Here is a 12369-nt window from a genome sequence, read left to right as displayed (position 1 = left end):
GGGCCTGAGATGGCCCCCAGCTCAGGGGATGGGCCTGAGATGACCCCTAGCACAGATGATGGGCCTGAGATAACCTCCAGCACAGGGAATGGACCTGAGACGACCCCCAGCACAGGGGATGTGCCTGAGAGGACCCCACACACAGGGGATGGACCTGAGATGACCCCTAGCACAGGGGATGGGCTTGAGATGACCCAAGCACAGTGACAGTGAGGGCAGCTGTGACAGGGCCCTGGGTAGTGAGAAAGGAATGAGAAGTGCTGCCTGGAGCCGTGCTCGCCTCGCGCTTCTAACCCCCTGACACTCACCCGCTGGCTCGCCCTGCACCTCTGGGCAGCCATTAGCTCTTCCTATTTTTTCCTACCAAAGTGGAACTGAAAACTGCTCCTAAGGTTTCAGGCAACTCCAAGGATGGTTAAGTGACAGTTTCACAGGAGAAAGACTAGACTGTCTTTGGGGGGATGTCCCGAAGGACAGAGTCGTCTGAGCTGCTGGCTCTCGACAGCTGCATTCTTCAGAAGGAGGCAGACGCTCAGCCCGAAGAACAGAGCGAGAGCCACGGCTATATGGCCATCTCCTTGCCCCTCCCGAGGGCAGGGCGGAGCTGTGAGGTCAGCAGGACAAGCCCACCACTGACTGCTGGCCGCCTTGTCCTGCTCCTGACAGGTTTTGTTCACCTCTGTTCGCCCACATGGAAGCTTTTGCATCCGTTCTCATGTACATTACATCAATCCCCAAATGACGCTGCCTCACCAGTTCTCAGCTGTTTTATTTACTTTGGTAATCCTTTTCTCAAACTTCATCCATCATCGCTGTTTGTTCCTTGTCCTCCAATAATTTACTACTAGTGATGCAGAGGTTTCTTATCCGACAGAATTCTCTTACCATCTGCTTCTGGCAGAACATGCAGAAGACCACTGCCACCTCTATTAGGACTGAAACAGGCTGCTGAGTGGCCAGTTTGCTCTCCCAAGTTTCTTTGTGGAAACGATTATTAAAACTAACAGCCCCTGAAGAACACGTCGCTGTTCTCACACCCAAACTACTCAATTCTTAGTGTGTAGCTCATCGGGAAGAGAAACAATATGAAAATGAGCATAATTACTTACCAGCCCTCCTGGGTTTCAAACGGGTGGCTGGCCAAGGCGGAGAAGGACTCCTACCTTCTTAAGGCCCCTGTTCCCAACCACATGGCTGCAAAGCTTGTGTCTGTGTGCAGCTATCAGCTCTTTAGGAGAGCAAGCCCATTTAAAGTCGCATATTCTGCTATTTTAGGAGCCTGCAGAATATGTACAAAATAGAACAGAGAATGGCCTTTACATTCATGTAATGCACAGATTTCTAACTGGATTTTAAACATCTCCTCTAAAGGTATATTTCTTCTGCAATTTTTCAGCTATCTTCTGTGCTATTTCAGCAGAAACGAAGTAGAGGTGTTCTCAAACGTTCTGCAGGGGGACCCCAGACCACATGACTGTGACGTGCAGAGCGGCATGAGCCGCCACTGCCAAGGCCTCACCTGGGAAGGTTGGGGGCCGGGGTGGACGCTGCTGATGACTGGGAAGGCGTCGTGGGTTGAGATGAGTCATGATTTCTTGGTACTCTGCCCATTCGATACCAGATCCCCATGCTGTTCAGTTCCCTTGGGGAGAAAAGAGAAATCTTCATGGCGCTGTTCGGCACAAAGCGTTTACCTGAGCAACAAAGCAACAGTTCATTCAAAAGAATCACGGCCTCCAACGCCAGGGAGTCACAGCTCGCCCTCGAGGATGGCTTCTGTCGCCTCCCTGTGCGCTCTGGGTGTCACAGAGCAGAGCCTACCGTGAGGGCAGCTGTCCCCCCGAGGCAGGCCTTTACGACACGGCCATCGTCCTCACCGCCCCAGAGCTCGCTCCCTTAGTTCTTCTTAGTGGCCGCTTCATTGTAGGTGTTTACGTGACAACCCACTTCGAGTCCTATGTACGGTTAGGGTGAGATAGATGGAGCAATGGGCTGACACAGAGGCCTGGTTTTTTGGTTTCTTTTTTTAAAGATTGGCACCTGAACTAACATCTGTTGCCAATCTTCCTCTTTTTTTTTTTTTATTCTTCTCCCCAAAGCCTCCAGGTACATAGTTGTATATTCTAGTTGTGAGTGCCTCTGGTTGTGCTATGTGGGACTCCGCCTCAGCATGGCCTGATGAGCGGTGCCATGTCCGTGCCCAGGACCCAAACCGGCGAAACCCTGGGCTGCTGAAGCGGAGTGTGAGAACTTAACCACTTGGCCACAGGGCCGGCCCCCAAGCCTGGTTTGTAACGCCCAGGAGAATCAGCTCCACCCAGCTCTATGACACGCCCCCACTTCTGGACAAAGCTCCTTACTGCCGGATGTCACCTGCAGTTGGCCTCATGCTCAGGGTCAGTTTGGGAGATATCTTCAAACGACAAGGCATGTGCCCCACAAACCACCGTGACTCAGAGGGATCACAGAAGGGCCTGACAGATGCCACATGGGGTTTCCTGTTACTGGATGTGCACGCCCATCGCAGCCCGGCCGCACCCCCACGGCCACGAGTGCTCATGAGACAGGTCTGTTCTCAGGAATCGTAAGGGCATGAGTTTAGCCATATCTCAACTGCCCTACAGAACTGCATCTTGGGATGCGGAGGAACATCATCTCTTCAAAAACGGAGACCAGATTTACTCAGTGGACACTTCTAGCAGCTTCCCAGTACATTCAGGAACTATTCTAACCCACAATCGCGTCTTCTTAGATGCCTGCTTCCAATCGGCCGGACTGATTTCCCCACGTCTCAGTCACGGTCCCGCAGCCAGGCCTGGGCAGAGCTGTTCCCAATCAGGAGGCTTCACTCCCCGGCTCACAACCCCGACCCTTGCAAAGTAACGTGTGGAATTGTGCCTGATTTTAAGAAAAAGTGACTTAGAGTTCTGAACACTGAATTTTCTTTCCTTCCTTAAAAATGACACGGAAATTGTCTTCCTCTAGAAAAGAACTGTTGCCCCAAGATGAAACAAAAGTGTACTTCAGCAATCTTTTAAAATGATACAAAAGAAAGAAGATTCTCGTTTTGATTATCAAAACATATATGGTAAGAATCTATTCTTTAGAATTGTTTAAATTGGTTAAAAATTAAATCTTTTAAAGTAGTATAGTTTGTAATTAAAAATACACATAGTAACTGAAATTAGACTTTAAAAGCTCATTATTAAATTGTTGGCTTCTACTATTTGTATGTAAATGGCTGTTTCTAAGGCACCTGAAGTATGGTTATTCTCTTAACTATCTCCTACTCCCATAATCCTGTTTATGCAATTAGTTTAAACCATGTTGCAAAACAGGATTTTTGAGTGTGTAGGAAGGAAATGATAACAGAGTCCTTCTTAAGGACCACAAAATCTTGAGACAGCTTTCAGATTCCACAGCTGAAGACTCCGCACAGACCATGTGCACCAAGAGGAGCATCACCTCTATTTTTGTGATACCTGCCCCCTACACGGCTGGAGCAAACACCGCAGCTCTCGTCTGTTGCCCAGCCTGCGTGTAGTATACGGGGAAAGGCCCTGGCTTTCAAAGTCAGGAGGAGGTCTGGGAGCAGATGAACGAGAACCCTAACAGCACAACCCAGATCCAGGAGGAAGAACTCACCTGTGGGGACCCACGGGGACGGGCGAGACGCCTGCACAGCCGGCCAGAGAGAGGCACATAGCCAAGGGGGCCAAAAACCAGCGACCACATTGATTCACTGGAAAGACTCGAATTTCAGGAGACTGAGCACAACGAACATCTATTATCTTTTGGACATTGGCATCCATTCACCCCTACCTTCCAACTTTTTACCACCTCTCCATATTTGGGGGGCAGCTACCCCCTCATTCTTAGTCCCTGAGTTCCAATGGAGCTGACTCCACTTCCGGCTCAGGCCTGAGAGAGAGAATGACATTTTCCAGGCAGCAGTGATGGGTTCAGGGTGCATATGACCCCAGTGAGATCAGTCAAGACCAACGAGACTGAATTCTAGAACTTCTGTTTGAATTATCAAGAACGTGGAGTTGCTCTTCGTCTCAGGTCTTGAACCTGGAGGAAAAGGAGGCGAACCCACTGCACCACCACTCCTCCACTCTAGGGGAGAACACGTCTAAGAATGGGGTCCACCCCAAGGAATCAGAGCAAAGAGGAGAGAGGGAGAAACTAGACCCTAGTGACGTCCTCTGAGCGCCTACTTCCAGCCACACCTGAAGCCAACCTGCCCCCTGAACTCTGCTGTTATGTCAGTCAACAAATTCCTCCTTTTGCTTAAACCAGTCTGGGTTGGGTTTTGCATCACTTACAATCAAAAGAATCTGGAGTGAAATCCTGAGATTCCTTGTACTTAGCGTTTACGAAACAGCTACAGAGCCAGACCCGTGCCCTGTAGTGAGGCTACTGGGCGAACAGGACACAACAGGCCCAGCCCTCAGCTTCTCAGGGAAGACAACATCAGCCCAAAGAACTGGACACGGAATTATCACGTGGTCATGCAACATTCACATTTCTCCCCTACTCAGAACCCTCCAACAGCTTTCCAGAGCACCTGGATTAAAATCCAAACCGCCACCATGTCCCACAAGGTCCTGCCAACCGCTGGCCTCATCCCCGACTCCTCGCTCGCCCGCTCTAGCCACCCGGGGCTGCTTTCTGCCCCAGCGTGCCTCGCCCATCCCCGCGTTACACCTGCTCTTCTGCCTAGAAGGTTCTGCCTTCGCATCTCTGCACGGCTGGCTTCTTCCAGACATTCAGGCCTCTGCTCACACGTCGCCTTCTGGACCCCCCAACTCATCATCGTGTGTCATTTCCGTCACCAGCTGAAATGGCCTCCCTCACTCGTTTGTTTGCTGCTCGTCTCCCCCTTTCAGAACACCAAGTCCGTGAGAGCAGACTCTCTGCCGCATCCATCACCATATCCAGGGTCTTTGGCCCAGTGGTGCAAAATGGGTGCCCCTAAAACTTTAGTGGGGTGAATAAACAGGACAGAGAGTTGAGGCCTGGTGGTCACAAAGGGGAGCACACCTTTGCTTTCAGGCACCTGGAAAGGCCCCAGAGGAGGCTGAGGGTGAATACTGAGGAGGATGAGGGGAAAGAAAGGCCCCTGGATGGAGCAAGCGGCATGAACAAAGGCCTGGAGGTCAACAGCTTGGCGTTTTGGACTGGCTGTAGCATAAGCAGGAAGGGGAGCAATGAGAGCCAAGGCTAGAGAGGCTGACGAGAGGCAGGTGGCCAGAGCCTGGTGGGTCACACAGGAGGTCCCTGGGCTTCATCCCCAGGGGCGACCTGAGCACTCTCTGCAGAGAGAAGAGATGAGATCTGTGTTGTTAAGACTTACCCGATAAACGTGTACTGAGGTGGGGCCTGCTTGGTCCGGCCCATGATCCGAATGTCACAAATTGCAGCTTCGGTTGAATCCCGTGGAATAAATTTAATGCACAGCCTCTTCTTTCTAAAAGCCACTTCCTCTGAAGGAAAGGACAAGAAAAGGTATGAGTCTTCCAGAGATGCCAGCATCTCTATTCTGAACACCGCGTCTCCTGTCACGTTCCCTTCCTGGCAGCAGAAGTGACCGGTCATCCAAGTCACCCAACAGAAGGACGGGGCTCTGCCCCTCCTGCCCTCCACAGGGCTGCAGTGGACAGGCTGTGACTGCAGAGTGGACGCCAGTCACCCTGCTCAGCATTCAGGACCTGACCCCAGACACCCCCTGCCGAGAAGGGGCTCCCAAGGTACACACACCTCTGCAAGGAGAAGCAGCTTGGAATTCACACATGGGGCCGGGCTTCTAAAAGCCACAACCACATCTGCTCACCACTGAAGCCAGCAGGTACATACACACGGACACCCTGAGGATTAAGACATTTTACCACATGGACTTTTTTCTTTCTTACTTTTTATTATAGAAACTTCAAAGATTCCCCAAAGCAGGGAGAACAGTAAAATGAATCCCCGTGTTCCCATCATCCAGTTTCAACACTGTCAACAGTGGACAAGCTGGTTTCATGTCTTCCCCACCCCAGCCCCCTTTAGTTTTGCAGGAGAATCTAAAACGAATCCCTATCACCATGTCATGTCACCCATTAATATCTCAGTGGGCATCCACGGCAAATAATTTTTTTTTTAATATGAGCATCATGCCATTATCATTCCTAACAAAATGAACGATTCCTTAATATCATCCAATAGATAGTCTAAATGCAAGTTTTCTCCATTATCTCAAAAATGTCATTTAACTGTTGGTTTGTCTGGATCAAGATGCAAACAATTCTATGCACTCAACTTGGCTGGGTAGGTCTCTCGAGCCTCTTTTGTTCTGTAACAACCTCTCCACCCTCCCTTTTTCTTTCGGGCACTGGCAGGTTGGAGAAAGTGGGTCACTCCCTGTACTTCCTGTAAACGGCTCGATAAGATTCAGGTTAGATTCTCTAGGCAAGAACACGTCACAGGTGGTGCACGTACGTCCTACGGCGTCACATCACAGAGTCGAGCTGTGCCAGCCTCGGTGGGTTCCGGTGGTGTCGGCCTGGTGCCTCGGTTATAAAGTCCACGAAACTGTTTTTGGAGCAGAGTCCTCATCTCCTGAGGACGGTTGCCTAGATCCATAATTTCATTAAAATGGTGGTTTTCTGAATCTGTCATTCCTTCTGCATGTATTGGCTGGAATTCTTCTGTATAAAAAGCAACTTTTCTTCTTCATCTACTTAGTCTCCTTGAAATACACTTTGTAAAGGAAAGGAAAGATAAACACGTGATTCACTTATTTATCAAGTCTTAGAGTAATAAGTCGGTGCCCTAGCAACCGCCAGTGGTGACCGACCTGGTGTTTTTTGGTTTCTTCATTTGTCGTTTTTAAACATGAATTTCAATCAATTGCAGCCACTCAGTACATGAGTTGGGTGGGTCTGTGTTGAAGTCTCAACTCTGCCATTTTCCGGCACTACAACCTTAGGCAAGTGACTTGATTTCTCTGAGCCGCAGTTTATTATCTGTAAAAGCGGGTTAATGAAACCCCACCCCATAGGGACGCTGGGTGCATGAAAGGTGGTAACACGGATGCTTCACTCAGCCCAGCGCCTGGCACACAGTAAATGCTCAATAAAGAACAGCCACGAATGTTCCTATCACCGTTATCACAAGTAAGCCTCCAGCACACAATTTATGTCCGTGTTTGGCCATGATTTTCAAGACCTTTCAGTTCTCTGGCAGGAAATAAGCACATCCGAATCAGGGAGCAGAATGAGGAGGGAAGGGCATTCCTGGTGCTAGTATCGATTTTACCGGGGGTGGGGAGGGAGCCGGGGGGAAGTTAGAATCAGTGGTGGTGTTTTGTTGCCGTGATTTGGGGGAGGCTGGCTGTCTTTTAAAGAGCCAGATGGAAACTTTGGGGGTTCCTTTCCCAGGCGAGGAAACTGAGGGTTAGATCAGATCTATAAGCTGTGAGCAACAATGTCCTCAAGCCACACCCCAAACACTGTACCCAACAAGGCAGGGATGGCGTCCTGGGAGAAAAAAGCCACTGCAACCCCGTGCCTTCAAAAGCTATTAGGTGATAAGACCGGGCCTTTGAAAGTGCGAAGTGAGACCTTGCCTCAAAGCAAACGCAAGTGCAGGTCTTTTCTGTGCGTCTGCCGGGCTGCTCTTTGCTCCATTCCTCCATCTACAGCAAACTCGGGGTAAGAGATGGAGCCACTAATTACACACGCTTAAACAGGCCTAATTTTAAGTAAACATATTACACAGAGTCAACAGAAATGTGTTCAGTCATGCAAATGAACACGGAGAAAGGACAGAGAGCTTTACTAAAACGGTTTTCCAGTTTTTAAGTACTACATGGATTGCAACAAACTACATTTCCCATTAATTACAGGAGTCTCATCTTTTTGGCTGACTTGATAAAATCAGGGCTTTAAATGCACTCAAAGTGCATAGAGCTGACTATGGGTTTGTCTGGTCAGCTCGGGCTCACCTGTCCCTGGTGTAAGGGCTCCAGGAAATGACAGTAGGACCTGAAATGAACAGGCTACCCTAATCCACCCTCCTTGTGTGATAAGATGTTGGAGATGCCAGGACCCAACTTCAGAATGTCCCCAGGGCAACACCCCCAGTCACGGGAGAGGATCACCGTGGCCCCACAGCAGCCAGACCACGGACCCAGACAGACTCCTGTCTTAACTGCTTCAACAAATTGAGAGGAAAACGCAGAATGGGCAATCCCTTGGGGCTCTAGAGTCTATCAATATAAAGACATTATAAGTCAATTAGTCGTCAAAAACAAACACCAAGGCAAACTGTGAAACAAAGAAAAACATGGGGGAAAGTGGGAAATTAATATAAGTCTACAAGGCAATTTTAGTGCTTAGCAGAGAAGTCACACAAGAATAAGCAAAAGTAGCAAACACCTGTGAAGATGTTCAGTCTTGCTAGCAAACGATGAAGTGAAAATTAAACAAAATTGAATAGCAAAACAAAATAAAAATTTTAAACGCTATGTTGGCAGGGCTGTGGAACTCAGGGACAAGTGTGCATCATGAGTGGCACCGTGGGCTGGCATTTCTGGAAGTTCATTTGGCAACAGAGAGTTATCTTTATTGATCCCATCCTCTGAGCAAGCTACCTTAGGTGAATCAAAGATGAATTAAACACAGGCTTTGTCCTCAAAGAAAGAGAGAAAGACATGAGGAAAACATATCAAAGGCTACAATACAAGCTAAAAGCAACATGATGAAGTGGGTTATATTCCCCCCATTTTACAGATGAGGGAACTGAGGCCCAGGAGGGTGAAGTCATTTGCCCCAAGCCCCACAGTTTCAGGTGGCAGAGCCAGACTCAATATTAGGCGAGTTTGACTCCAGAGCCCATGTTCTTCCCACTATGCCGAACCATAGTTTGTCCTAATGGAGGAAAGATGGGAACTCAGGCAGAACTGATCACTCCCTTTGGCTTGCCACCGCTGTAACTTGCAGGTGCTTACTTCCCTTCTTCCCTTCCATAGATGTGTGCTGGGCCAGGGGTGATGAAAAGCAGTAAAGAATGCAGACAGGGCCCCTGACCTCCAACTGATTACAGCCCTATCTAATTATGTCGTAAGGCAATTCCTTGTTTGTAGGTCCAAGTCCTCCACTAGACTGAGCTTCTTGAGGAAAAGGCCAGTATCTTATTCATCTTTCCATCTCAAAGCCTGCGGTGCCTACACTAGGCATTCACCAATCTTAGCTGACTGTGGAGAGTGGAGAGAGCCGGCTTCAAACTGGTATCTAGGGATCAGGGACTGTTTCATGTGCGTGGAAGAAGTGAAGCTCACCCTTGAAAGATACGGGGTGTAGACATTCAGAGTTGAGGGAAAGGGTATCTCAGGGAGGAAAACAAGAAAGCAAGTTCGCAGAGGCAGAAAAGACAGGAGCGTGAAGGGGGCGCAGTCGCAGCTTGGTTTGGGTAAAGTATCGGGTGCATGAAGATGAGGAATACATTTGCAGAGGAAGGTTGTGGGCAGCCCACAGAGGAGCTATGACCCAGGAGCCTCACGTACTTGGACCTTATCACAAGGAAACCACTCACAATCTACACACACTCAAACTGACCTACAGATTCAACGCTATTCCTATCAAAATCCCAGCTGGCTTCTTGGCACGAGCTGACTCATCCTCAAATTCACATGGAAATTCAAGGAACTCGGAAAAGCCAAAATAACCTTTAAAAAGAAGAATAAAGTTGGAGGACTCGTACTTTCTGGTTTTAAAACTTGCTACAAAGCTAGACTGTGTCAAGACTGTGCAGTACTGGCATACGGAAGGACATACAGATCAACGCAAGAGAGCTCAGGGTCCAGAAGAAACCCTCACATCACAGTCAGATGATTTTCAACAAGGATGCTGAGACAATTCAGTGGGGGACAGAAGAATCTTTTCAACAAACGTTGCTGAGAAAACTGGATATTCACATGCAAAAGAATAAAGTTGGACCCCTGTCTCACACCACATACAAAAAATTAACTCAAAATGGATCAAAGACATAAATGTAAGGAGCTAAAACTATAAAACTCTTAGAGGAAAACACAGGCATAAATTTCCGTGACCCTGGATTAGGCAATGGTTTCTTAGGTATGACACCAAAAGCACAAGCAACAATAGTAGAACAGATGAATAAAATTCCATCAAAATAAAAAACTTCTGTGTTTCAAAGGACATTACCAAGAAAATGAAATTTCTCACAGAATGGGAGAAAATGTTTGCAAATCATATAAATGATAAAGGATTTACATGTATTCTAGATGCATAATATATCTACAATATATTAAAACATTCTCACAACTCAATAATAAAAAGATAACCCAATTTACAATGGGCAAAGGACCGATTTATCATTGGTCCTTTAGACATTTCTCCAGAGAAGAAATACAAGTGAACAATAAGCAGAGGAAAAGATATTCAGCATCATTAGCCATCAGGGAAATGCAAATCCAAACCACAATGAAACACCACTTCACACCCACCAACACGGCTAGAATGAAAAAAGAATGACAATAACAACTGTTGGTGAAGATGTGGAGAAACTAGAACCCTCAGACACTGCTGGTGGGGATGTAAAATGGTGCTGCTCCTTTGAAAAGGGGTTTGGCAGTTCCTCAACATGTTAAATACAGAGTTACCATATGACCCAGCAATTCCACGCCTAGGTATATACCCAAGAGCAGTGACAACATATGTCCACACAAAAACTTGTACATGAATGTCCACAACAGCATTAATCATAATAGCCCAAAGAAGAAACAACCCAAACATCCACCAATTGAATGGATATGCAAAATGTGGTATATCCATATAATGGAATATTATTTGGTAACAAAAAGGAAATGAAGTACTGATATCAGCTGCCACATGGACCTGCTATGAAATCGTTATACGAAGTGAAAGGAGGCAGTCACAAAGGACCATATACTGTATGACTTGACTTCTATGAAATGTCCAGAATAGGCAGATCTATATAGAAAGTAGATTAGCGGTTACCCAGGGCTGGCAGGGGGTGGGGAGGCGAGGGTTGGGGAGAAATGGAGAGTGATTGCTAATGGGTATGGGGTTTTTCTTTTGGTGGTGATAAAATGTTCTAACATTGATTGTGGTAATGGTTGCACAACTCTGGGAATAGACTAAAAACCATTCAACTGTACGCTTTAAATGGATAAATTGTATGGTATGTGAATTATATCTCAATAAAGCTGTCACCAAAAAAACCCTATACATAAATATATAAAATCTGTCTATAAAAGGTGCTTAAACATATGCTCTTACAGAGTGGCACCGTGGTTAAAAGTGTGGCTGGAGTCAGACTGGCGTGTGGACTCCAGTTGCCCCCCCACTTCTTTATGTGCGACCCCGGATAAGTTCTTTAATCCCCAAGTACCTACTGTGCCTCATTTCTCTCATATGTGAAATGGGTATAACGATACCCATTTCCAAATAGGGGTCTTCTGAAGATTAAATGAGATCAAGCACATAAAGCGTTTATCACCAGGGGTGGCATACAGTAAATACAGGCTAAATATCAGCTATTACAATTAGAAGCTAACACATATAATAACAAGGAAGTTAAAGCAGCCCCACGTCCAAAAGTGAGAAGACTATTAAGAAAATAAAAGTATGCTACACAATGGACTCCACTTGTTTCATTAAAATAACAGCTATGTGGGGTCTCTGTAGCTACGGAAAGTCTGGTCTACATGAAATGCTAGCAAGAAAACAGCAAAAAATAGCGAGTTCAAAAGGGGGCTAACTATGGAAAGATAATGTAGGACAAAGAATGTATGATAAAGAATGAGATACAGAATTTCATAAATGAATCGCGTGTCATAAAGACAGGATTCCCAGTATTTGTTTTTTATTTACAGCGTCGTTGTAGATATCCTAAAGTTGGTAACAAGTCATTAAAAATGAAAACAAGTTAGAGTACATCAAAATGAGAAGGCTCAAATATCCAGAGGTTTTCCAGCACTATTTAATAGCTGCCGTGCATGACAGGAACCTCAAAGCCCTCCGGGATCCCAAAGAAGCTTCCAACTCTTCAGCCATTCACTTCCACTCGGTATCGCTCAGCGGGCAGAGCAGTCGCTCCCGTTTGAATCCTGGGCACTCAGCTTGCAGGCTGTCTGGTTCTGGCGTTTCTTGTTCAGTCCGAGAGCCAGAAATGGGACAACATTGCACTTGTACTGCCTGGGCGTCTTCTGATTGTTTTCCTTTTGCTTCTGGGTCTTGTCCAAACTTGGCTTCAGCAATACCAGATGATGGACTAAGGATGAACTATAACCAGTTTCACTCGTTCCATTCCCTCGTGAGTCGATTCAGCAGGGAGCAT

At 47.0% G+C, this 12369-nt stretch overlaps 1 protein-coding gene across 6 annotated transcripts in view; it reads right to left on the bottom strand.

Annotated features, from left to right (window-relative positions):
* The window catches only part of MVB12B (multivesicular body subunit 12B), a 188794-nt gene that overhangs the window by 105027 nt on the left and 71398 nt on the right, over positions 1-12369 (bottom strand). For all 6 annotated transcript variants that reach the window (XR_006891083.1, XR_006891082.1, XR_006891081.1 and 3 more), the window contains exons 5-6: positions 5360-5489; positions 1520-1642 (exon numbers count right to left, since the gene is read on the bottom strand). Coding sequence is in view for 2 of the 6 variants with exons in the window: in XM_046678816.1 (XP_046534772.1) it covers positions 1520-1642; positions 5360-5489 (253 nt within the window). In the remaining 4 variants the exon portion in view is untranslated. The remainder of the gene's footprint in view (positions 1-1519; positions 1643-5359; positions 5490-12369) is intronic.

The sequence above is a fragment of the Equus quagga genome, chromosome 1 (genome assembly GCF_021613505.1).
Source record: "Equus quagga isolate Etosha38 chromosome 1, UCLA_HA_Equagga_1.0, whole genome shotgun sequence".
NCBI classification, from domain to species: domain Eukaryota; kingdom Metazoa; phylum Chordata; class Mammalia; order Perissodactyla; family Equidae; genus Equus; species Equus quagga.
The sequence above is the reverse complement of the archived record's forward strand: the minus strand, read 5'-3'. Positions and strand labels throughout refer to the sequence as shown.